The 27,298-nt window shown below is 38.4% G+C and overlaps 2 protein-coding genes and 1 non-coding gene across 3 annotated transcripts; all 3 read left to right on the top strand.

Annotated features, from left to right (window-relative positions):
- The first annotated feature begins 1,261 nt into the window (after positions 1 to 1,261).
- Positions 1,262 to 14,914, top strand: LOC131699455 (T-cell leukemia homeobox protein 3-like). Its single transcript, XM_058996182.1, has 3 exons — positions 1,262 to 1,852; positions 5,596 to 5,833; positions 11,309 to 14,914. Exons 1-3 carry the CDS (start codon positions 1,426 to 1,428, stop codon positions 11,517 to 11,519), a joined length of 876 nt encoding a protein of 291 aa, XP_058852165.1. The 5' UTR covers positions 1,262 to 1,425; the 3' UTR covers positions 11,520 to 14,914.
- A 3,980-nt stretch (positions 14,915 to 18,894) lies between these two features.
- On the top strand, positions 18,895 to 24,293 carry LOC117431691 (nucleophosmin-like). The gene is made up of 11 exons (XM_034052929.3): positions 18,895 to 19,100; positions 20,162 to 20,241; positions 20,532 to 20,651; positions 21,119 to 21,212; positions 21,426 to 21,538; positions 22,010 to 22,071; positions 22,205 to 22,274; positions 22,419 to 22,508; positions 22,919 to 23,026; positions 23,747 to 23,821; positions 23,967 to 24,293. The coding sequence occupies exons 1-11, from the start codon at positions 19,037 to 19,039 to the stop codon at positions 24,015 to 24,017; spliced, it is 927 nt and encodes a 308-aa protein (XP_033908820.3). The 5' UTR covers positions 18,895 to 19,036; the 3' UTR covers positions 24,018 to 24,293.
- On the top strand, positions 23,276 to 23,409 carry LOC117431847 (small nucleolar RNA SNORA18). The gene has a single exon (XR_004548725.3). It is a non-coding gene; the product is annotated as a small nucleolar RNA SNORA18 (small nucleolar RNA).
- Positions 24,294 to 27,298: the final 3,005 nt, after the last annotated feature.

Here is a 27,298-nt window from a genome sequence, read left to right as displayed (position 1 = left end):
TTATTCAGCATGTTTCTGTAATTGAATCCACAGCTTTTAAAAACTAATAAACTATGTCGCGGCTTCACCCCAAAAGCCTGAATCAGCCCAAACAGGTACTGATCAAATAGTGATAAACCCTGTTAAAGGACAAATTCTATTCCCCTTTTCATTTCCCCCTTTACAAAGGAGGATAAGTAAATGCGTTTTGAACATTATTTAATCTTTAACGCCCTTAGCCCTCATTGTTTGTTAGGGGGCGTCTCTAAAAAGAATTACATTGTTTGTTCGAGAGATTATCTGTTCTATTTTCTTTATTATTAAATCACATCGGCGAGTGTGCTTTATAAAAAGGAAATCTGAAGTGACAACAGCGTTTAAATAACAAGGATTGAAAGCTGCACAACCCCGCTTCTGCACAGAGTGATAGTTACCGCCGGCAGATTAATGGCTCAGATTCAGTGAAGAGCTATAGTTACCGAAGAGTAACGCAGGGTTTCACTTTTAATACTGACGATCTTCACTTTCCCGCAAAGATCGATAAAGAAAATATATTTCACGGGCTCCCCTGCACAGAAGTATCTAGTAAAGGCTGCAGCAAACGACTTAAGGCGAAACAAAATGAAATTCTAAAAGTATTGTTGTCTACTTTATATGTTCCTATAAAGTGGCAGTATAAACACAATTCTATAAAATATATAGTTAATATACTCATAGGACCATAAAGATAGGTTACTTACTTCCTTTGCAAAGTTTAATATATTGAATCAGCGGCAGAAAAAAAAAACATGATGTACAATATACCTTGAACAATTACAACAACTCTGAAATAATACTATACTATTTCGTATAATTTTGATAGATAATGGAAAGATAAAGACGCATTGCTAAAACATACACCCAAAATGAAATGCCTATTTTAAAACGGCGAGCTATATCGAAATAGGGAAACATGTCATACACTAACAACCAGGAGATATCATTTTCAATAAGGATAATTGATTTTTCTAATAATAAAGCTATCAAAATATATATTGTATCGTTCGTGGCATGATGTCCCTTTGGTTAATGAATTTGACCTATTGTACGTTTTCTTAAAAATTATGTCACTTTAAAATACTCCCTAAGCTCGCATTTGGTTTAGCCAGTCATTGTTAAACTCTAGAGCCAATCGGGCAGCAGGTGCTTGATAGCCCCGGCCAATGGGAGGGCGTAATTGGAGAAAATGATATGCAGAGAAAAGTGAAGCGCTTCAAAGAGATGGAGCCCCGCCGCCCATCAGCCCTGGACTGTGCTTGGCAAAGTTTCAGTCTCGCCTCCTAACTGCATCTAGATGGATCTACACTACTGAACGGCGGACGGACATTTTAAGACAGGAGAAAAATCTTGATCGTCATTTTTTTTTCCTGATTTATTTTTTTACGTGAGCCAAATTGCGCAGGGAGAATGGAGCCGGCACCAAGCAGCACCACCACCCAACCACCCCAAACCCAGCACGAACCCATTAGCTTTGGGATTGATCAGATACTGAGTGGTTCTGACCCAGAGAACTCCACGCAACAGCCCAACACCAGGGATTCGGATACTATTGCCAGCAGTTACCACCTGGGCAGCCCCGCAAGCACCACTACTGCCCCTTACTCCTTGCCTGGCCAGTTCCCTGGCATCGGCTCGCCCTTCGAGGACTCTGGATGCTACAGTGTGAATCTGAGCCTGGCCCCGGCCGGCGTGATTCGGGTGCCAGCTCACAGACCCATACCCGGCGCAGTGCCACCCCCTATCACGAGTGCCATGCCAACCGTCCCGGGGTTCGGCAGCCTCAATTTCCCTTGGATGGAGAGCACACGGCGGTTCGCAAAGGACAGATTCACTGGTAAGGGGATAGAACAAGCGCTTCTTTACAGTCTATCCATACTTTTACCCTTTACCATTACAACTAATGCGTTACAATGTCTAATAACAGGAAGTTGCATAATTATTCGACTGGACTTGTTAGTGTGTTTTTATGCGTGATGGCACTAATGTTTGTGTCTGTGTGTGATGGTAGCGATTTATAAACAGACAGATATATGCATTTTAAATACTGTACTGGAGAAGAAAAACGTTATGAGTGACCTACACTGCAAAACCAGGAATATGCCAAATCGAATTATACTATATATATATATATATATATATATATATATATATATATATATATATATATATATATATATATATATATATAGACACACACACACACACACACACACACGTTTAAATAGTATTTCAGTATAGCCAATGCTCGCAAAACAAATAAGCACATGTATGTTCATTTGGACCTACAGTTAATCAACCCCTAGTTTTGTAATAATAATGTTTGCAGCATACATAGCGACGGAATTAGGCAACACCCTTAAAAAATGGAACATGCTCTTCAGTTATGTGTATCCATTAAAAACAAACAAAAATAAGATCATGAATTAAGGGCAGGCCGTCAGAGAATCAATGTTGTTGATGTAGTGAAAGTTGGGTATCTCGTTGGTGAGACAGGCACGTTAAGAGCTAGCCGGTTAAGCTTGTCAGAAAGAATATAAATAAACGATGGCGTTGATGAGCTACAGCTCTTGGAAAATAGGCTATTGTAGGCCTTCCGTTGTGAGTAAAAAATACGCCTGTTATGATTTTTAAATTTAAAATCCCAAATTTGCCGTGAATAGTTTTTAAGATTTTTTTTAGTAATTTTAGTTTCCTTTTAGTGTCTAATATATATATATATATATATATATAAAGTGAAAATAAAATTACTAAAACTATTAAAAACATGTAGGTTATAGTGCACGGTGAAATGTTAATTGTATCGAAGTATAGGGGCCTGTTTTTTTTTTTAATTGTTTTGTTAATAAAGCCTGTACCAGTATTAAATGTACACGCTAGCAGACAGGTAAATATATTGTTGGAATGGATTGACACGGCTGTAACTCGACCCTCGTTGTGACTGAGGTAAGAAAGTGCCGTAATAAATAAGAATTCCTCTTAACAACATCGTCCATCCCAGGTAATTTAATCACTCTCAATTATCTCTCTAAATCTCACCGTTTTCTCCTTTAGGGATCACTCTGCGAGTCTGCATAAGGATACAAGACCGCTGTCATGGGGCCTCAATATCTGTACATTTCTGCATCATTTACCATCTTATTTCAACACTGGTGGTCCATTCTGTAGATCTGATGTACAAACATTTGAAGATGTGTGTGTATTAGTCTGCTGGTCTATTGGTGTGGCGTTTGCTTGTGAATGATTGGAAAGGAAACCGTTTTGAATTTTTGCTCAGCATTCCCTGCATACGTTTTTTGGTGTTTTGTTTGTTTTTGAACATAGCTGCAATATCCCGCTGTTAAGTTATGAAATATGAATAACGTGTTGGTTGTTAAGCATAGCCTGGCCTCCAATTCAGCAGCAGTGAATAATTGAAAAACATACTGCTGATGGAATATAAACACATCTATATATTACTCTCTTAGCCGTTGAATAAATATAGATTACAATGTAGATTTATATATATATATATATATATATATATATATATATATATATATATTATATATATATATATATATATATATATTCTCAAGGATACTGCGCTGTTTACTTTTCTTTCTACACAGCAGAAGGGCTTTTGTCCGAAAAGTCATTTAAACCTTTTACTAACCCCCCCCCCTCCCCCCCCCAAAAAAAAAAATAACGGTACCCCTTATTACACACACACACACACACAAACACACACACACACAAACACACACACACACACAAACAGAAACACACACACACACACACACACAAACACACACACAAACACATATAATCGCATTTATGTTATTGAACATCTTATCGTAAATGTAATGTCATGAAACAATTTAAATCATAATCCAATGAAATCATAACTTTCTTTTCTGTTTATATTCAATCGATGTTAAATTATTTCCGATAACATCGCGAGTTTCAGGGGAAGTACTCATTCCAATGTTGTCTTGCTTGGTGTGTGCGATATCTGATCAGACAGGATTAATGTACAGAATTAGTCCTCTACAGACATCATAACAAAATGCCCAGAGAATAGCCTACACTTATGCAAACCGTATGTCACAGCTCAAACATTTTCAACACTGGCGTGACTTACATTCTATAGATACAATGTACAATGTACAATGTTACATTAATAAACATATGAACGTTTAGACGCTCTTAAAATAAACCTTTTCAGACGTAAGGAAGGTGATTACACGTTTAAAATACGTACAGTACAAACACGTATTTCTTCTGAACACGAGACAGACAGGTATATGCATCCCGGTGACACGTTTGACTGTTCTGATACATGCAAGATGATTTTAAGACATGTTTAGAAACTAAACAACATTTACAATGCAATGTTCTATTTATAAAACAAAGTCGAATTTGTGTTTTAATGTCACGCTTTAAAATGAAATATTTGTCTTATGGTGTAAAACAGCCCACCTTCGCCTTTGAATCAACTGCTAAACACATTCCTCTTAACGTTTCACATTTTAAACGAGTCCATACTATTTTAATTTTTTTTTTTTTTTACACTATACTGGTTCAGGTATTTTATGTTAAACTTACTACACATAAGGGCGTCGTGACATGACTATAAGGTACAGAGCTATTTAACTCACCATGTTTATGTAAACTGACAAGTCTTAGAAATGATTTCGTGTCACTTTTATCCAAACATCAAGATGAATCAGACGTGCAGGTGACGGGACTGGATTTGAAAGTCTTAATCTGAAGCAAGCTCTGAATAATGGCAGTTATATTTATTTATTTATTTATTTATTTATTTATTTATTTAATTTTAGGGTCTAAAAAACAAGCATTTAAATGAACTGGTTCACAATTCACCCGTCGCAACGAAGAAAGTTGAAGCAGTAATGAATAAATTAAAATAATAATTAATACATTAAAATATTAATTACCATATCGTTAAATTATATTAACTTATAATCGTGTCGTTTCATTAAAATGTCGTAGCGGAACTATTTCAAGGCGATATATAGAATTTCATATATGTGGGTTATCCACGAGGATGACGTATTTTCTTCTCCAGACTTCTTGGCAAAATTCCTTGGTCGTGACCATTTGAGGAGGCGAAACACAAATATGTGGGAGAGGTGATAGACGATAATAAACACCGCTTTCCTCTTAGTTGTAATTCATGGAGTGGAGACAAATACCTGGAAGCAATATGCAGTGACCAAGACAGAAAAAAGTCGACCTTGGCAAAAGAAACAAAACCAGTACAGAATGCTACCAATAGCAGGCCTGGACAATGTATCAATACATCCAAATTAGTTTGTGTTATTAGACTATACGTCTAAGTATTAACGTTTTGTCTCTGTACATTTAAGATATACTACATTCCCAATGTATCAGTCTACAGTCAATATATAGACCTATATCATCACCACCACCACATATTTGTATATATATATATATATATTTGTATATATATATATATATATATATATATATATATATATATATATATATATATATATATATATATATATATATATATTAATTTAATTCTAGCATCCTATCTGTCCCACTTTGCAGCGGCTCTAACGCCCTTCACTGTGTCCCGGCGGATCGGACATCCCTATCAGAACCGGACCCCACCCAAGAGAAAGAAACCGCGGACCTCGTTCTCCCGGGTGCAGATCTGCGAGTTGGAAAAGCGCTTCCATCGGCAGAAGTACCTGGCCTCGGCCGAGAGGGCGGCGCTTGCCAAGTCCCTCAAAATGACCGACGCGCAGGTTAAAACATGGTTTCAGAACAGAAGGACGAAATGGAGGTGAGTGACGCAAAATAATAATAATAATAATAATAATAATAATAATAATAATAATAATAATAATAATAAACTGTTAAACGAATGTAAAAATGAAAAACATTGTGTAGAGACGGTTTAAAAATTGGCTTTTGTGACTTCAATAATTGCTGCTGTGTATGCCCTGCTCGTTGATCGATCTGTTTATTTATGTATTAGACCTGTGTGTTGGTTTAATGCAAGTTAATGTGTCCATTTAGCAAAGACCGTGTCCCCATGTATGCTTAAAAAAAAATTATAAAAAAAAAAGTTGTCAGTATCACACCAGTCAAATACCAGGCGAGCTCCATATTAATATTCCTTCCTGGTACTGTTTAAATAGCTATATGTCGTTCTCGGGAATTATATTTCAACACTTCTTCCTATTTTACATGTTTTTAATATTTATTAAAACAAATAAATAATTAGTTATATATAAAAAAAAAGTTTTACATAACGTCCAATTAAAAAACAATATAGGTAAATAAATATTCTACAATAGCCGACCTGGTGTATTTAAGACACAATTTAAACTGTTGAAAACGCCTATACCTGTTAGACACGTGACAATGCTTTGTAGAAACTACATGGGAATATGTGTTTTGTAGCACATGCAGCGCAGAAATGCAATAATGTGTCCAACTGTAAACATCTGGTCAATAATCCATTTTAGATAATAGTATAAAAATAGACAAGAGCGTGTTACCGGTTGTGAATTCTATAGCCTGGGTGAAAATCAATAAGGCTTTGTTTTCCTGTTTTTTCCGTCTCACGGAAATATGACACGGAAAGTGTTACAGTGTAGGGAAATGCCCTGATCAAGATCCTGCAGGTTTCAGTTGAACGATGTTCTGTTTTGGTTTCGTTTCGTTATTAGGGTCCATCTTCGATTGCATAGCGCACATGCTGCAGGTCTTTACAACAAAGCAGCAATATTTGTAAGGTAGGCTGAAAGCAAATACAATTGCTTTGCTAATTATCACTACGGCCAATATAAATGCAATACTTTTTTTTCTAACAAAATGGGTATAAAAGTGGAATCAAATCTCAAAAAAACCGTGGCTATTTCGAGTAGACCATGGACTGCATGGTGATTTTACCATCGTTTTAGCAAACACTCTTATTGTTCTTAGTAATTAATTTACACCGAAGGCTTAAGTGTCATCATCTAAGTTCAAGTGGGAAGCTGTGCATCTCCTCGGGTCTAAAGCACAGATGTGAGAAGGCTGCTCTTCTCGCGCGCACACAGAACCAGGCTAACCTGGGCTCACCTGCAACAGATGGTCATGTTTAAGTCTCGCCTTCTCCGAGTCATTCACTCAGGTGACCCGGGGCGATGAGTCGTTAGCACTGGAACAGCTGCTACGTGTTTATTATTGAAGACTTCAGGTTCCCAACTGTCCCATTCCGAGCGAAAAAGATGAGCTGTGGATTTGAACTCCGTTCACATGGATCCAATTAAATCTTTGCCTGTGTTGAAATAAATAGGCCTATTATATTTTGCAAGATGCATTTTGAAAAATAAAACTAGAAAATAAAACCGTTCTTGTAAATAGATTGAAACAGGCTGTTTGAAGGCAAGTCCATTTAAATAACATATTTAGCTCTATGAATAACCAGAGTCGAGAGTAAAGTATTAATGTAGGCTACAGCTGCCGGGGGAAAGAAGAGAGATAACTAAAATACCTCTTTACCAACATCACTATAGCCTACCAGGCTGGTTCTTGTTGTTTTGATAGATCTGAAACATTCCTAAGACCACTTTTATGAACACAAATCACTTTTCCTGTAGAAGTAAAAAAAACAAACAAAAACAAAACACCGATTTATTTTCCTTTTTTTTCTTTTTGAATGGATTTGCCCGTTAAAACGGCTTTCCAAACCATGATTAAAATACGTTTGTTCCATGTTTTAATTAAATAGGCTCTTGCGAAAATTGTTATTCTGTGGGAACTTGAAAATTATTTATATCCAATTTTTAAAAGGGAAAACTGTTTTTAGTAAATGAGATTATACACACACACACACACACACAAAACTACCGAGAAATTAATACGAGTTAATACGAGCTATATATATATATATATATATATATATATATATATATATATATATATATATATATATCCTATTATAAATAAAGGTTGAATAAAATTGATTATATAATTCAAAATGAAAGAATCAGCTGTCCAAAAAGTATACTTTCTAAACTGGGCAAAACTACAAAATCCCCTTTTGTTGCCAGTTACACTGCGCACTCAGACACTCAGCGAGGACTTGCTGGTTATGAAAAGTTTAAATGAAGATGAAGAATGGATTTCAAAAAAAACTACAGCACCCGCTATTGAAATATGGAAGTGTAGAATATTGTAAATGATGGGACCGTAGGCCTATTGTCCTACTTATCAAAACAGCCTGTGGATGACAGGCATAATGTATTTCACCCAACTCAAACTGTAGCCTTTGCTTAAACCAGTAGCCTACTTTAAAATAAAGTGGGACGTTTACTGGCCACCAGCGGTTGTAGTCTTACGACAATGCAAAACCTTACATGAAATACAGTAATTGCATATGACCTATTAAACAACATTTCATGGCCTGTATGAATTATGCCAAATTAAAACTAGTCGCTGCTGATTAAAAGGTTTTCAAAATAGGCCAGTTTTAAATTTGATTTAACTCCATTCTGCAATAGCCAACTGTCTCTTTAAACAATCCTCAAAAAAAAAAAAAAAAACAGCAGCAGCCTTGAGACGATTTAAAATAAGTTAGCTTTTATCAAATGGAATATTAATATACATTTTTAAATGCACTTTCTGTAAACTACACTGTATTTAAATATTAAGCTTGCATTGTAACCATGTAACACCTGTAAATCGCCTTGAATAAAGACGTCTGCCAAATAAATTAATAATAATCTTGAGAGTTTTTGGAACTGTTATCGGTTTATGCGTAATTGCCGCTGTGACGTGATCTTGATGTTTGATTTTTTTTTTTTTAACTCACTTAGAAAGGCCTAAAGTAAAATCTCTAGTTGTATAATCAGCGCGTCATCCATGGCTGTTCAGATTATTAATTATAATTCTAATTAGCAGGTCATTTAGCCGTTGAATATCAATTGAATATTAAGCTTGGTTTTTAAATGCGTCGTTTTTTAGGGAAAATAAATAGCCTCACCTTTCTGTTCCCGGCATTTAAAAGATGTGCAAACAGGGAAAGAGAAATAAACCAAATTGTGTGAAAGGCACACGCCGCTTCCACAAGTTCATTGAGAACGCGAAACACGTGTTTGCATTTTGAGCTTATATAATTACACTGTTTAAATAAAATAAAACACAACAACTACGTGATATACAATCAAGACAAATTAGTTTGGGGCAGCTTGATTTTAAACAAAGGTAAAATAATGACTCGGTCGTAAAACATTTTAGGTATTTTATTTTTAAGGGCCCGAATATAGGGGTGCCACCTGTCCCTGTTTTCCCTGGATCGTCCCGGAGGTGTCCGGGAATTCAATATGCATTTCCAGGACACTGTATGGCAGCAGGCCTACCAACAAATTGAGCACACGTTAGATAAATCCGGATAAGTACTGTGATAGACGCACACTGTGAACTGGTTGTCAATGATACCGCAGTAATATTACCAATGCCCTCTATTGGATGAATATAGGATTTCTAAAGAGATGTTCAACTTTTAACAAAAGAATGGGTAACAAACGACGTTTTGTAAATCTCACTAGCCTGGTGATCAGGTTACAAATAAAATCATTGTCCAACCCAGCCAGTCCCCTGCCCGGAGAGTACATAAACACTGCTTCTGCTGCAGTTTTGACTATAGATTATATGACATCACTTTATGCATTATTCTTCTTTACGTTGGACATTTATTGCTATGATTTATTCTGATTATTCAACGGAAGTATAAACAGAACTAACCTTTCTCGGGTTTTTTTTTTCCCCTGTATACTGCATGTGTTCACTGTAATGCACTGTTTTAAAATAGATTATTTACGTTCAGCTTTGTTAATTCAAGTGCAAGCATATTTACAAATCTATATTCACACAAGTCGATACCATATAATTAGCTCACACAGGCTATGCAACTTCACTCGTGTGCTACTTTCATCTGTGGTTAACTCGCGCATGCAGTTTGCCTGCCTGCAAACCAGAATAAATAGCATTGCTGTTGCTTTTGAGTTTGATAGCGGGTGATGCAAATTACGTTCTTTCACTAATCTGCTAATTCGTCTTGAGAGAAAGATTATTTAAGTATGTGTTGACAAATATATGTGATTAAAAAACATGTTATTTGTCTTAATCTTAATAAAAACCAACATAGTCCAACAACTCTGCAAAGGAATGTGTTTGATGTGGGGGTGTTGGAATTTCGAGGGGGGAATAGGCCTATTGATTTCTCCTTTTGAGACCTAGTCTCAACTGGTTTACGCGTTAGTCATGCCCTAGGTTTACAAGCTGCAAGAAACCCTTCTTCTTGGCCATTGAGTTCAAAAACGCGTTGCTTAGCACACGTTCTCATTTGACATAGTAAGTGTTGTAATTCTAATTATTATGCACACCAATTTCGCCAATCAGATCGCTGAAAATGAAATGAGAACCAATGAATTTAAACAAAATAGTACGTGTAATAAATTATCCAATTAAAACTCGCATTACATCTGCCATTCCCGTGGCGGTATATGGACTTGGCATTGGGTAAAGTCTAGTGAAAGATGATGGATAGACGCGGACCCTTCCAGACGATCAACATTGCCTGTCTCAAGAAGTCGGCAGCCCTCTGCAAATCTATACTTGCACCATAGAAGAAAATCTCTCGCCGCCATGATTTGCAGTTTTCCTTATTCTTGAATTTTTAAAAGCATATTTCATGTCTGAAATGGAAAAAATGTTATCCCGAAGGTGATTGGCTACTCTTGTAATTACGCTGCATGACTGTAAAATGACCAGCTCCTACGTAGAAACTGCGTAGTTAATTTACATTTATTTAGAACGAGTATTTTTCTTATGTATTCTGATTGGTCCAAATCAATACGCGTACTAAATGTTTGAACGTGTACTAAATAACGTGTTTCTGACCCCGATGGCCTTCATTATTCCTCCAGCGCGTACATAGCGCGTAAACGAAGTGAGAGTAGGGCCCTTGGTTTGTATTACCCCTAGACAGTCACAACCTTGTGTAAAGCGCCACCTTGTGGGGAAAAAGATATTGCTACAATAAAAGTAATGCAATAACTGACAAGCTAGCTTAGCACTATCTTTATTATTAGGGATTAAGAAAGTGTTCTTAATTGATAAATCACTTTTATATAAATACCACTGTTTGACTACTGCCAACTGAGTGATCCTTACACTCTGAATGCAGTGTTGACCAGTGGGGGCACCACCAAAACAGTATAAATAAATAAACAATACATAAATAAGTGTTGGTGTCTCTCCCCAGGAGACAGACAGCGGAGGAGCGGGAGGCAGAGAGGCAGCAGGCAAACAGATTGATGATCCAGCTGCAGCATGATGCCTTCCAGAAGTCCCTGAGTGACTCCATCCAGCCAGACCCGCTGTGCATCCACAACTCCTCGCTGTTCGCCCTGCAAAACCTGCAGCCCTGGGCAGACGAGAACGGCAAGCTGCAGCCCGTCACATCACTGGTGTGAGAGACGCCCCTCTGCACAGACTCAGAAACAAAAACAAAAACTTAAAAAAAATAGAAAAAAAAATATGTTGGTTTGTTTTTATAAATAAAACAATTTAAAAAACTGCATGATTTCAATGCAACCAAGACTTATAATCCAACCAATGACAACCCCCTCCCTCCCACCTGTACCCAAAATGGGCCTCCGTAGATGGATCCCCTGAACCCACACATTCTCACTCCGATTGCCAACACTGGAAGACTGCAACCCCATTGAAAGCACCGTGACCTGCTCATCACATTTCCTCCACTCATCTCAATACAGGTTTTTAGAAGCACTGTTCAAACTAAACCTGGTTTTACTGCGGGCCCTCGCAAGCACTCCCTGTGCAGCAAAGGAGACAGCGTTGACCAGGGAGGAGAGGAGAGGGGAGGGGGGTGCAAAGAGATGTACCTGGATGGTTTCCTCCTTCTTTTCTCCTTAGGAAAGGATTCCCCTGACGAGCACAACAGCCGAGCTGCAGCATCTCGTTTAAAACCTGGGTGTGGATTCTAACACTTTAACAGCCAAGAAGGACTGTCTGTAAATTAAACAAATAAATCTGTGGTTTGACTGCAGGGAAAGTATATTGGTAGCTAGGACAAATAACTGTGGCTAGGATGGATAGACTGTTCTTTGAAAGCAGGTTAGCTTCCCACGTCTGGAACTAGTTAAACAAGTCAACACTATTTCTGGTATGGTGCAGAATTCAAGTCTTGATCAAGTGTACTACATTGTGTGCATGTTGTTTAAGATTATTGTGACTACATTGGAACCGCAGTTCAACATCACTGAACTGCACTGGAAACCATGTTGAGACCAATGGCAATATTATAGCAATGTCACTGTGTGTGCATTGTAACTACAATTTTGACTCACTAGAAATATACAGATAATAGACAGCTAAAGTGCAGTCTATCTACACTGCAGATATTTGTCCAGCCTCAGTTTAAAAAACTGTTTTTTTGTCCTTATTATTATTATTATTATTATTATTATTATTATTATTATTATTATTATTATTATTATGTATTTATTGGAACTGATAGGTGTTTAAGTTTCAGATGACATTTTTATTTAACTTTTTTTTATTAAATTGTTACTATTTGTATTTAAAATTTAAGAGAATTACCAGCCCATATCAGTGGGCTCAGTAAACATGCAGCCTTTCTGTGTTCTTTCCTTTCCTGTCCTTGACCTGGTCACCACAGACTTAAAAGGCCGGAGGTACACCACCAATTTCTCATACTGGAACACGTTTATGGGAAGTTAGATGTGCCGAATATAAAGACAGCGATAAAAAAAGAAGTCGAATATAAGGAATTAGCAAATATTTTTGGGAAATCACCATTGGAGGTGAAAGACAAACTGAAGATATTTTCCTTCTTCTGGACAAATACCAAGTCCAGAGGTTCTTCAGGTTGTCTTTTACCTCGGCTGGTCCACACACAAGTTTTCAAAATGATTAAAATTACTATAGCAGCTGCTTTACTGCAAACAGGCACCATCTCAAAATTGTCAATTTTCCATTGTGCGTGTGGCACATTTAGCAACAGCAATTCAGTTGTCAATTTTTTGTTGTCAACTAGAATCGATAATAAAAACAATTAAGTGCTTGTGTATCTCCGGCCTGGTAAAGGCCTGATAAAGGCTAGATCCACCAAAGGATGTGTGGAGCTCTCACCATTTAGTGCATGGCTACTGAGTTACTATTGACATATACTGTACATTATATGCCAATAGTAACTCAAGGAACAAGGACAGGGATGAGAAAGACAGTTACAACAGACCAGGTCAGCACAAAGCATCTGATACAGCTTTGTAAGAAATAAAAAAAAAAAAACTTTTTGAGCAATAGCACTCGTCCTAAAAAGTCACTTTAAATATTCCCAGAAGCTCTCGTCTCTCCCGTTCTTCAGCTGCTTAAACTCTCAGGCTTCAATTCAATGTTATTTATGCTGCCACCTCTGTCATAATAGCAGCTTTACAGAAGTACCAAATATTAAAACACACTAAAACTGGGATGAGGATCTGTTTGTTTTTTTTTGTGGCAATTTTAAAAAGAACATAACTGCAACCCTTTATCCTTTTTGTAGTTCTCCGTAAAGCTGCTACAATAAAAGCAGTTAGAAAAGTGAGTTAGAAAATAAATCTTTTCGATTTAAGGACACATAAAAAAATAAATAAAAACAACGCTTTAGGGTATTATGAAAGCTGAGGGAAGTTCCAGAGGTTTAAAAACTGCTGCTAAGGTTCTCGTTCAGCTGAAACGAAGACGCAAGAGAACCATAAAGCATAAATTTCTGACAATTTCTTCAATCATCTTTATGTCGACATGGATATGTAGTGAAGTGGACCATTGTTTTCACTTCAGTTGATTCATTATCAATTCATGCATTTTTTAGTGGCAATACGATGTTGCATTGATTCATTTGTGTTTTCCCTGTAGATTCATTTGACAGAACTGGTCTCCGAGACCTGTGTTGTCAGCAATCAGGATGATCCCATGCTTTTACCCCTTAACTTCCAGCCATGTTTGAAACAGCTGTCTGTGCAAAGTCCAAACCATGTAATTTTAAGAACATGCCATCAATCTGCCTCCAGGTTTATTCCAGCTCAGGACTTTTGGGCGTAATCAAAATTATTTTCAGTCAGGTGGCTGTACGGGGCAGTGTGTCTCCCCCATGGCCATAATGAAAAGAGAATAGACATTTATTAGTCGACAAGGGGTCTCTTTAAATAAAGAAGTTTTACTTAAAATAATAATGACTTGAATTAAATAGATACAGGTCTTATAAAACTATAGTGTTTCTATGGTGTTGATTAAATCCAGACCTTTCCTCATAATGTTGCAGGTTATAAAGCTCTTCCTTTCTCCAGTCTGCCTGGTCCCAGCTGGGGGATTGTACAGTCAAAAGGATCAGGGCAGGGCAGCTGTTTGGCACCCTCTGTAGCTTTAGGAAAAATTGTTTTTCTATCCTGGACTGTCCTGGGACAAGAGCTTGACCGCTGTCTGAGAGCAAGATAAAAGAAATACAGAAAATCTTTATTTCATTTTGACTTTATTTAAATTTTAAAATGTGCAGAGTTTTAAAGTCTTCTCAATATGTGGGGTTGTCATAAATAAATGTATTATACTTTGTATTTGATAAATATGTAAATAAAAAAGTTTTTTTCTTTAAAAATAAAGAACTTTGTGCCATTTTTTTTAGGATTAAATATAATGTTCTAGCTGAAGACGTGGGACCAGGAGATCTAGTTATTTTCTTAGGTACTAAACCCAACCATGTGCCTGTGTGGACAGTCAGACAGACTGACATTAGGCTTCAGTTCTTACCTTTTACAGGCTGTCACTCTCTTACCTTTTACAGGCACTAAATTGCCATTCCTGTCCTATAAAGAGGCAGACATACAAATACAGACAAAGTGATTTGATGTCTTATAGACCCCTCATCTTAAAATAGAAAAAAAACAAGCGGCAGAAAAAACAGAAATCCTTGCATGGTATTACTAGTTCCATGAAAGAAAAGAAGAAAATAAAAAGTGCTAATAAAATAAGTGTCTCTGCTCCACAGTAATGGAGTCGTTAAAAGCCTGGGCTGTTAACAGCCATTTGGAAATTATCCTTCCATTTGTTATCTCGAGTGCCCACAATCAGTTTTAATGACACGTATAATTCACATCATTCCAGTGCGTTCTGTCACCCCGAGGATAGCTCCGATCAGCCTCAGCGCATTCAACCCTTTTTACAGCACACTTTTATTGCTATTATGTTCATAAGGAGGAAAAAAAACACAGAGCCTCCCTCTCGCTCTCTCTCCATCTCCGAGAGAGAGAGAGAAAAACCACTGAACAAATCTGTAATAAAGCTGAAACGCAGTGCTTTTAGCGCAATGCAGATTTACTGCTCAGCATTTAATATCTGAGGGGGTTACAGGTCACTTCTTGAAGCTGCAATTTCAATGACAATATTATCCACCGCTGCCCAAAGATATTTAATGAGAGAAACACAGGACACCTGCAACACTTTCCTGAAATGACTTCAGATAGCATTATGTCGTCTTGTGAGCTGTGCAGCAGTGTGGAAGGTAGTGATTTTGAGTAGCTCAGTAGTTAGAGTGCTAGGCTGTAGTGTGGAAGGTAGTGGGTTTGAGTAGCAGTGGTTAGAGTGCTTAGCTGCAGTGCGGAAGTTAGTGGGTTTGAGTAGCTCAGGGGACAGAGTGCTGGGCTGCAATGTGGATGGCCGTAGGTTTGAGAAGCACAGTTAATTAAAGACAAGATATAAAGTAAGATGAAATTAGACTGTTAATGACAGTGTACACCCTGTCTTCCACCAACACCTGTGTGGGATTTAAGAACAAGAGGAATGAGATTCACATCCATTGCAATACCCCCCCCCCCAATGCACACACAAACACATACACACAACAATGTTCCATTTTGCAACACACAGCAGGATAAGCACTTTAAAAATCATTCTAAAAGCCACATGCAAGTCCAGAGGGAAAAGCTAAGAGGATTATTATTCTCAGCATAGTTCAATAGCTGATCAAGAGCTCCCTTTGGGGCTGCTGACAAATCACCACACAGCTGCCAGGGAGAAGGGCGGGAGTACTTGGTAGAAGGACAGATTAATGTCCTTCCACTGCCAGAGACCTGGGCTTGAATAAGGCTTAGGTATCAAGTGATATTAGTGTGCTGGTCTCATGTTAGCCCTCATTGGACTGCAAATATTATCCTCTGTTGTAGAACCGTCCAATTGTCATTCCCTTATACATGTTTCTTAGTCTTCTCTATCCAAGAAATGTATTTGAAATATTTTATATGTCCACTGTACATGATAATACTGTATATGTGTATTATTTATTATTAGGTTATGTTGTCCAGTGGTTAAAGAAACAGGCTTGTAACCAGAAGGTCCCTGGTTCAAATCCCAGCTCAGCCACTGACTCATTGTGTGACCCTGAGAAAATCAATTAACCTCCTTGTGCTCTGTCTTTCAGGTGAGATGTTTTTGTAAGTGACTCTGCAGCTGATGCATGGTTCACATGCCGATGTCTTGTATCTTGTAAAGCACTTTGTGATGGTGGTCCACTATGAAAGGTGCAATATAAAGATTATTTATTTAAATATTGTATTAATAAATTATATACTGTCTGAATCCAAATACAGCAGAACTTTGTACTGTATTACCATGAAACAATATTGCTGCTACTTTAAAATAAATGTAATTCAGCAGTGCCCCCTGTGGTACGGACACGTGAAATGCAGTTTTATGTTTCAGATTTTTGAATGAATAGTGAACTGGTTGTGAGCAGTGAGCTTAAACATGCACATACACACACCCACACACACACAAAATAATTGTATTGTGTCACTGAAATGCCAACAGAAAAGAGCAACAACTGCCTTCAGTCTGCCCATAAGTGGGCGGAGCTTAAAGCAGTGACAAATACTGGGAGTCCCCACCCCTTTTGTCAAGTTCTCCAAACTTCTCTCAGGCAACATCAGCCTGTTTTCACACAGCCCAGACCATAAGAGGTAATCCTGTGGACTTTATAGACAACAAAGCATCTCAATATCAAAGCTCTATGTCTGCATCACAGATAATACCAAGCTACTCTGAAACATGTCTCTAAAATTAAGCAAGCATTGGTATTATTTAGAAATGCCATTTAATTTCCAAAATGAAAAGGGCTGTTGCAGTTGCAGAGATTGTATTTCTCTGAGAAAATGGAAATCTTTCTGATAATGGCCTTACTGGTACTTGATTCCTGTTGGTCCTGGTAGGGAATCTCTGGCAAAGAACGAGTGTGGTATTCTGAACACCCTGACCACCCTGCTGCATCTTCCCCCTCACCAACAGAGGGGTTTGCTTCCGACTCTATTCTATACAACAATGACACATCCAGGTAGTGATAATAACCAGGTCTTTGAACCCCATTTCCTTACCCAATTAACATCAGCGGTCCCTACAGCTGTCCCCTGTTCTTTTGCTTTTTTGCTTGCTTTTCAAAGGATACAAATGAATCTGCTGCTTCCAGGTAATTAATCACTCAAAATGCTAGAAAAATCTACTTGTCCTTCTTAAAAATCTACTTGCCCCCTCCCCGTCACTCAAAACACACACACAAAAAGTAGACTATAACAGGTGGAATTTTGGTTTTATTTAACAGTTAACACAATCAATCAATTAGTGATTAACAGGGGCGGATCTAACTTGACTGGTTCACTAAATTCTTCAAGATGCACAAGAGGTTCCCTGTGACCCCACCTCACCTCAACAAGTGTATAACATAAATTAAACAAGTGTTCCTTTTAGTGCAGTTTGGAACACATTTGCTAGTAAATATAGAATAATAGATGGGCTTCAGTTTAGTTAGAGGAAAATAATTCCATCTTCTGTTTAAATCTGAAGAATATGTAAATACGGTAAATGGCAAACTAGGTTTGCAACACTAAAATCCTGCACAACATAAAGACAACTTTTTGAAAATAAACACAGCAGCAAAGTTTCAATCGGTCATTTTTTTCGACCCCCAACAAATCATATTCAATCTAACCCTATTTTAAGATGACTGTGAACAAGACAGTCAGTAATCAGTCACGTAACAGTATCCAAACATTTTAATACATCAATGATGTAACAAGATTAATCAATTATTAATAGTAGTTAATATTGAAACATAGTAATAGCTTCAAATTAGTCACAAAAAAAAACGTATTATTAAGCATCGATTGGATTTCTAAATTAATGTTATCAAGTACAAAAGTTAGTGTGAAAACACCTCTGCATCAAAACTTAGCCCACGGTACAAATGCATTCAATACAACTCATAAGCGGAAAAAAAAAAAAAAAACATTCTATGAACACACAACAAATTAATATCCCAAATGCATGTCATTTTTTAAAATAATGAATTTTTACCATCCGTTGATTACATCTGCCAGCAGGGCAATCACATCCCCTTAACAACACTCTACGTCCCGCCTCCAGACAGTCAATCTGTGAGCGCCGATTTGCGGATTTGTGTTTTGATTGACAGTCCGCCAATACTCCCATGCTATGCTTTATTTTTCTTATCCCAGTAGATTAGACGTCTCCTATATATTTTTTACGTTTACTCAATAAAGGGGCCTCAGGAAAAAAAAAAAAAAGAAATGGACTCAGGGCTGAGCCCCCCCCAAAGGCTGGGCCTGGGTGCAGTTGCATCCCACACACGCCTGCACAGCTAAAATGAAAACAGCTGTTTTGCAGGCTCAAGTATGCGCTTCAGTTTCTGGTAATACGGTCATTTTGAAGGCGTAAAGACACCCTGATTCCTCGCGAGACTTCCAGCAGCAGGGGCGGAGCAAATCTTAAAACGCTGTGTCTGCCCGCGAGAAGTCACCGTGTGCTGCTCTATATAAAAGAGAGTTAGGCCCGCGCGTGAGGTTCTATTAGAACAGACCAACGGAGACGCAAATATCTTCACACAGGAACTGCAAAACACAACAGCATGGAAGACAGCATGGCATCCGAAATGGACATGGGGCCAATCCGGCCACAGAACTTCTTATTCGGTACGAAACCTACACTAAGCTACTAAAGAGACCCAGGGCACCGTTGTTTAGGAGAAACAGGAATATAAACGGGTTAACTAGCTTATTGTATTCAATGTACTGTGTATTAATATAGTAAATTAATGGTATGGCAAAGGTGATATTCGCATTATTTAAAGAGCGATACAGTTTACCAGTATAGTGTAGCATCATTTTGGCTTTACTAATCCCACGTGGTCCAGCAATGCAAGCCTTTGCGAGCGATATGGTTTGATTAAAAAAATAAATAAGTGTTAAAGATTCTTACTTGTAACATTTACTCGTTTTTCTTTAATTTTGTTTTCTTTGTCTATTTTCCGCATGTGTTCAACACGTGTTATATACTGTAGTAAGAAGATGGCGGCCTGTGCGGCGTGTTCAGCGTTAGTTGTGAGCAAGCTGCAATTGCAAATCTCATGGTGATTGATGTGCGTTATCGGATAAATCACAACTTGCTGTAGGGTGCACGTGGCATCTGATTGAAATGAAAAATCTACATTCACTTGCTAATAAAAATATATCCAATGCAACTGTTTTCTAGTACGTTTTGATTGAGATTAGGAACCATGCCATATTCACAGGAATTTGGTGTATCTGTAGTTAAAACCTGAATCTCCATCACCGGTGTTTCGGGATGATGGTAGTACAGCCTGTTGTAAAGCACAACAAAGACTGAGACCGCATTTTTACGCAAAACAGCTTCCAGATTAGTTAATTCTGCTGTAATGGTACATGGCGCGGAATTGTTAAGCATGTATTATCTTGTGGGTTATTCTCCACGCGAGACCCACGTGTTTCCGGCTAATTGTTCAGATTTTCCGCCACCACCATTTTTCGGCCTCATCCGCTCAATGGTTACTAGGTACCCATGGGGGTTCTCTATACTAGTTTGTAACAGACTGCCATGCTGTAACTGCGGCCATACGTAGAATAACATACTGAAATTAGTTTTGTAGGCTTGCCGAGATCTTGGTTGATTGTGTGTTATCCCAACGGCCAAAGTTTATCAAATAATTTTACATTTTCTCTGATTTTCCTTTTAGCCTGTGAACTGAAGGCGGCAAAAGAATTCAAATTTAATCCCGATGAAAACGGAAGTGAGCACCAGCTGTCCCTTCGAACGGTGAGTGAATTGATGACGTGCATTCCCTTGCATTTGCAGATGTTAGACATTTTCTCCCGAAGGCAACTGTTCCCAAGGTCCATGCTTTTGGATTAAAAAAGATTATTGTAATGACCAATTGGTATGTAATTAGGGCTAGAGCCAATTTGGGTACACCGATGGCCTGTAAAGCCCCCTCCAATACATCCTCATCCCTTTGGTGCACAGTCATCAGCTAGGGTGAGCGGTTAAGTTCTTTGACTTTTGAAGTATTTATCAAGTCCCAGCTGATGAGCCTTCTTCCCTGACAGGTATGCGTGGATGGGAGCACGAAAGATGAGCTGCATGTGGTTGAGGTTGAGGGGTTGAACGCCGAAGGTGAACAAATCAAAGCTACGCTGGCAGCACTGAAACCATCCGTCCATCCCACAGTAAGTGATGCCCACACACAGTGGTGTGCAAATCTAATAGAACAGCTCCAGATTTGTCATTTTATATCCTTTTTATACCTAACTGCATGAAAACCTCAGCTTGTGAAGATTTCAATTTTCGGTCAGTTATCTGTTGTATAGAAACAGTAGGCAGTCCTATGAATGTGAAACCACTTTACTTAGATTGGGCATCTAACAACCTCTAATCTCATGCGTTTTACCATTTGTGGCCAAGTGTTTTTCTCTTACTATTTTAAATTGCATGTGTGTCTTATTAAAGTACATTACATTAGAAAATCACTTTTGCCTAACAATTTTCCAAGATTTTTGGTTAGTGGATTGATTTCATATGCAAAAAACTTTTCTCCTCCTCAATTTGATTTGTGTACTATAGTTTTAGGCTGTTAAGAAAATGTTGCATGTTGAGCTGGCTGTGCTGAGCTCCCTGGTGTCTTTTGCTTTTGCAGGTGTCTCTTGGCGGCTTCGAGATCACGCCCCCTGTTGTGTTCAGATTGAAGAAAGGCTCGGGTCCCATCCACATCAGCGGCCAGCACCTTGTTGGTGAGTCATGTGACCCTGTTTCTGTATTTTGCAAGGCCAAGCTGCGGGCAAGGAGATTATAACTACAGCTGACAAATGATTTTTTTTTTTGTACATAACCCAAGTTGAATCTGGAAGGTATAATATGCAATTTGGTACCATCCATACGATTTCATTTTTGTAGCTGTGTCTAGACTTTTTATTTGTATAGATGAAAACACTGGTTCTCTACAGCTCTAGATAATGACATGTCCTCTGATGAAGACGATGAGGATGAGGAGGAAATGGAGGACTACAAGACCGCGATTAAGAGGCCAGCAAACGTGCAGGCAACTAAAACAATTCAGGTGAGAACTGCAAGTTGGCTTCTGGGTGCGTTCCAGCAGTTTTGTGGCAGTGAATTTTTCAACGCTCTTGCTACCTTGCTTTCAGAACCTCCTATAACATCGCAGGGTAATATAAACCCTTCAGGCTTAACCCTTTGCGGTCCTATGTCGGACCTGGTCCGACATTGCAATTTTCACTTTCCGGTCCAATGTGACATCATCAAAGACGTAAAAAACAGGTCTCTAGTCGTTTTCCTCTGGAAAAAGCAGATAAAACCATTCAATGGCCAAGTGAGAGCGATAGGAGCCGAAGCCGAAAAAAAGGGGCGTAAAAGGGGCTTGGTGTACAAGTTGAATCCGGGTTGAATGGCACATTTTACCATTTGGCCATGTTTCAGATGACACATTGTCAAAATGTCTTGCAAATGTGTTACTTGGCTAGCGCTATTGATAAACTCATTGGGAGTTTACTCTTGGGTGTTTATTTTTCAGAAAAAAATGAAATTGGAGGAGGAGGATGAAGATGAGGAGGATGACGATGATTATGACGAAGAGTGAGTTTTGGTGCCTTTTTGTCTTGCCTTTTGTTCACTTAATGTGCTTCTGAAACGCAAGCAGAGTTATTGAACTTGTGTATAGTGTAGTGGTGGTGACATGGAACTCATTTCTGTGGCTCATTCTCTGCAGGGATGATGAGGATGATGATGATGATGAAGAGGATGATGATGACGATGAGGAGACTCCAGTTAAGACCAAGGTAATATTTACAATATGTTCCCAGGGATGAATGTTTATTAATTCATCCCTGCAAGTCACACAAGTCTTGCACCTTCCGTATTCAGATTTCTGACACTTCCAGCAAGATTCTGAGTATCTTAATAAATGCTTTGTTTCTTCACAGCCCCCACAGAAAACCCCAACAAAGGGAGCTCCCAAAGAGAATGGCAAGCAGTCCAAACCTTCAACACCAGCACAAAAACAGGAACCTAAGGTACGGCCGCCTTGTGATACTCCAGTGTTCCCAGATACTGATTTGAAATGCATAAGCACTCTGCGATGCACAAGCAAAGTTTATGCTGCCAACCACAGCTTGGTGTCATTCATAAACAAAGTTGTGTTTTATTTTGTTCTTTGCATCGCGAAGTGAACACCCACTACTTTGAGCCAGGTAATGCTTGAGGTGGAAATTAGCAATTGTTCCATGATGTACCGCTATATAGAGCCTTAGGGTGGCTGGGAGGCATTATAGAGGATTGAATTTAAGCGTATCCACTGGTCAAAAGTGACATTTTAAACCATTGTCAAACTGACAATTGGTTAGCTTGTTGACAAGCCCTTAAGTATCAATTTAGGGTGCAACAATCCTATAAATTGCATTTTATTTTTTTCCACCCTCTCCAGACACCAGATGGCAAAGGAAAGCAAGGCCCGAAGCCCAAGACCCCAAAGTCTCCAAAAGGTCCAATGAGTATATCGGCTATTAAGGAGAAGATGCAGTCTACCTTTAAGGTGAGTTGTAAACAACGTTTTGCAGTTACTGATCTGATCTTCAGTTTTTTCATGTAGTAAAATCAACGGCTCACTGTATTTGTAACACTAGGAGTTTGTTTTCCACCCTTTTTGAGCTGTAAATGCAGATGTGATAATGCTGATGGGAGATTATGAAGCTTGTTGCATGTTGGCTCCATGATATGGTAAACAATAGATTTGCTTTAGCCAAACTCCTGCACCAGGCACAGTTTACTTAACCCAATAATTACCGAGGTCTATCCCGACGGACTTTCTCCCATAAGGCCCTGTCGTTGGAAATGCCTCGTATATTAAACCTGTGGTTTCGCTTTACCCACTGGACTACTGCTGTTGGACTTGTGGGATAAAACTGCAGAACAGGCCAGTTGTGGAGCTGATTTATAGCTTGCTAGAACATAGCTGTGCAAGTTTTACTAGACCCTGTTTTGGGGGGAGGGGGGTATTTTTGATTTCATTTTGCAATTAACTTCAAACATGGTTATATTGCAGTTAAGTCTGAATTTCACTGGCAGCAATTAGAACATCTGGTAAATTGTCAGTTCATTCAGCAACTTCTTATACTTTACAACTTGTGCCAGTCTTGGCTGGGCCAGGACAGTGCAAGTCTTACAGAAACAAATCCATCCTGCTTTCTGCAAGAAGCATACCTGGTGCAATATAACACTGGTCTTGGTTGTAATAAATTGCCTTTTATTTTAGGGTGGTAGCCTTCCAAAAGTTGAAACCAAATTTGAGAACTTCGTAAAGAACTGCTTCAAAGTGGAGGACCAGAAGGTAAATATGTATTCCTTTTCAGTAACCAATTTGTTTTCAAGCTTTGTACTGGATAAACTAATTTCTAAATGTCTGGTGTCGTCTGTGGGTGGCAACTTTTCCTGATGTTAGGGAATGTAGACTTAAGCTTTTTTTCTTTTTCCAGATTATTCAGGATCTTTGGAAATGGAGACAGACACTTGTGGAGAAGAAATAACCTGTGTTTTAGCCTCTTTTTTATTTCTCGTATTTCTTGGATGTCTTTTGCTCCTGTTCTGGTCTGAATCCTATCTCAATCCGTGCCAAGGCTCCAGGTTCAAGTCTGAATGCCTGTGTGGTAGAAGAATTTCTAGCCTGCCTTTTGCACAGTTTTAAATGATATGAATGGTGTGCTTTTTTTGTGTTTTTTTGAAAGGGAGCACAGTCTAAGGCAGCAAAACAGTTGGATTATTTTGCAAAAAAGCTAAAATAAAAATAAAAATTGAAAACTAAACTTGTCATGCATTTCACTGAGGGTGCTGTATTTCTCAATAGTTTTCCACCTCCCTTCAATCCTTCCTTACCAGTAATCAGCAATGCCTAGTCTCCATGGCTCGGTGATATGCCAGTTCCGTCATGGAGCATTTTGTTAATTTCCATCTAATGAAGCATTATGTGGCTTGGGTTAGCCTGTGCCTTGGAAAAGGTTTCGCCATGTTTGGTGTAGAACTTGTATAAGTGAGTAATATAGTACAGTGTACCCTTAATGTTGCAAAGAAGCCAACATATAACTTGTAAATTCTTTCAGCACATAAAACTGCCATCAAATTGTAGGTAGTTAAACCCTCATGATAAAACATGATCCATCACTATTCTTGTGGCTTTAAAGTGAGAAATTTGAAAAAAACACTTGCTGCTCGTAAATAACAATCTCAAAAGTAAAATTTAGTGGTGTGAAGTTACTAAAAAATCAGTTGCAATGTTAATTGCATGTAAACTTAAATAGTAATACATTGGTCAAAATCCAATACTGAAATGTAATTTGGGGGTGGAACCCAGGGAAACAAATGAATGGGTAAACCATATTGATGGAAGTACGCGTATGCTCCTTGATTTCCATTCCATTACACTTGATTTTAATATACGTACTGTAGCAGAATGCATTGACATGTAAGTGACAATGTGATTCTTGAGCCAACTGTAAGCAATACAATTAAAATACCATGAACCAAACCCAATGTACATTTACCTGTTAATATGTAGTGGGATGTTAAAGTGTTTTTTTTGAATTGTTGGATGTTTTGTAAATCCTATTCTACATGACAAGCCTGTAGTAGGAAGGTGGCAGTCTAAAGGTTAATACCTCTTGTCTGAATGGGCTTGCATGACCTCAAAGGCTTGCTGGAGCTGTGAATGGGGTTGGCAGGGACATGCGTTTCTTTGCCTGTCCGGCAAGCGCCCAGACAGCCTGTGATTTACTGTGCTAGGGACACAGCTGCAGAGTCCTGCCTGCCAACTCAATGAGTAAGTCTGCAGGAACGGTCGGTGCAAATTCATTTCTCCTGTTTTCATCATTTCAGTTTTATTTACCTTTTACTTTTTGCAGCGAAGCTAGCCAGGGTGTTTTACATGATCTGAAACCACAACATTTCCAAGCAGAAACTGCTAGGGTGTGTTTGCGCAGGGGGCTGTTTCAAGCAGTAATCCATAATGGCTAATTACTGGCTACTGTGGTTCATGAAGTGTTAAAATATTTTATTTGTTTTTTTTTTTCTTCATGCAGGCTGTTCACTAGAGCTGACTCCTTGTTTAGTTGGATTGTGAGTTTTTAGGCCAGTGACTTGATCCTGAGTGATTTACTGTTTTCTTAGCAATATGTTATTGAACTTGTTTACAGAGGAAGGAGGATAATATATGAAACGGCATGTTCATTGAGAATGATTTCCAGTAAGTGGTTTGTCCAGGGAAAGCAATTATGTTGTCCAGTATGGAAGTATGTGAATGGATACTAGGTACCTGTTAACTTGCATACAATGATCCCTAGGTGGTGCTGCAATAACATGCGATAGCTTTATAAATCTGCAGTCACATAGAATGAACAACAGGTGGTGCCAAAAGCACTTTTTAAAAAATATTTGGAAGTTGTTTGCTCTGCTCAATTACTGTTGTACTAATACTATGCTCACAGAGCTGAAATACGACACTTTTTCATTTAATTGTAGTGTGTTTAAGATGTATTCCTAAACCAAACCCTTGTGAAAATTGCAACACTTCACTTCCTGTTGAGTATTGAGCATTGTATGTGATTTGTTATAGACAGCAACCTGCAGATTGGTCTAGTCTGTTTTGATTGGATGGAAATAAGAAGTCACTCTATTGCTGTAGCAGGCTGTCTCCCATACTTTTAATATATAAAGAAAAATCACATTAGGCTGTGTTTCCTGATGTACTAGATTGTTAATGATTTTTTTTTTTTAATCACTTTCAAGCTAAACCCACAGTCTGTTAAGAGGCAGAGAGAATGATTCAGCTTGCAATTGAATTATACAAGGAAGACAGGATCCCCAGGTGGAAAGTGGTATGGCACTGAGCCCTGCGATTTCAAGGTCAAGAATACTTCCAAATCTGATCCTCATCCACATTATCTGGTGTTTAACTTTCACTTTAACAATTGTTGCAACATTGCAAAATCTGCCCAAATGCTAAAGGAGTAAACACTTTTAAAAGGGGAGGTCCCCAGATGCAATTTTCACTGAGATCCTGGGACATTCTTTTGTTCTGTAATCTCTGTGGACACCCAAGTTGCAAGTATGTATGTATGTATGCATGCATGTGTATTGCTCTAGTATGTTTGTGACTGATGAATCAAACACAGCTTCTCAGTGGTTGTTTCAGGTCACTCTTATTGACCGCTGGCCCCCTCCTTTTAGTGATCTGTAGTCTTTTTAACTGTCTGTACTCCCATGTGGCCTCTGTGGAGGTCTCTAGGGGAGGGTAGTTGCTTCTTGTAACAGTGAGGAATACAATACAAACCAGTAAAAATACGATACAGACCTGAAAGCTGTTTTCTAAAGTTACAGTGGAAATACATACATAAATGCCTTACATTGCTTACGGAATCAGGGATTATATTAGATGTAGTGCTGTTACATCCTGGTGGAAGAAACACAAAAAATGGACCTGATCTGGGTATTTTTCCTCCAGGTTATAAACCCTTTGCTTCCAGCCTGATCAATAGAGTGTGCCTCGCTGTGGGGTGTGAGAGGCAGAGTGAAGCACTGCTTAGTGTCTGGATCAATACACAGACCAGCGAGGAAATGGCAGGCTTCAGAGAGAGCAGGGCGTGCCAAGCACAGCTAGGATTCTCACTCACGTGTGTGTGTGTAGGTTGCATGTCCGCAACCACAAAATGAGGTTCTCTTCTATGCAACAAAACCTCCTGTGTCTTTATTGAAAGATAGCACTATTGGTATGTTCTCCTGTTTGATTTAAAGGTTATGCATATATTCCATATGGGTA

Source organism: Acipenser ruthenus, chromosome 22 (assembly GCF_902713425.1).
Source record: "Acipenser ruthenus chromosome 22, fAciRut3.2 maternal haplotype, whole genome shotgun sequence".
In the NCBI taxonomy this organism is placed as follows: domain Eukaryota; kingdom Metazoa; phylum Chordata; class Actinopteri; order Acipenseriformes; family Acipenseridae; genus Acipenser; species Acipenser ruthenus.
The sequence above is the reverse complement of the archived record's forward strand: the minus strand, read 5'-3'. Positions and strand labels throughout refer to the sequence as shown.

Excerpts from the sequence above, each read along its gene's own strand:
- LOC131699455 (XM_058996182.1), top strand. The coding sequence starts at position 1,426 with ATGGAGCCGGCACCAAGCAGCACCACCACCCAACCACCCCAAACCCAG. Across the intron at positions 1,853-5,595 it reads CGCAAAGGACAGATTCACTG|CGGCTCTAACGCCCTTCACT; the intron begins GTAAGGGGATAG and ends CCCACTTTGCAG. Across the intron at positions 5,834-11,308 it reads AACAGAAGGACGAAATGGAG|GAGACAGACAGCGGAGGAGC; the intron begins GTGAGTGACGCA and ends GTCTCTCCCCAG.
- LOC117431691 (XM_034052929.3), top strand. The coding sequence starts at position 19,037 with ATGGAAGACAGCATGGCATCCGAAATGGACATGGGGCCAATCCGGCCA. Across the intron at positions 22,072-22,204 it reads GACGATGATTATGACGAAGA|GGATGATGAGGATGATGATG; the intron begins GTGAGTTTTGGT and ends CATTCTCTGCAG. Across the intron at positions 22,275-22,418 it reads AGACTCCAGTTAAGACCAAG|CCCCCACAGAAAACCCCAAC; the intron begins GTAATATTTACA and ends GTTTCTTCACAG.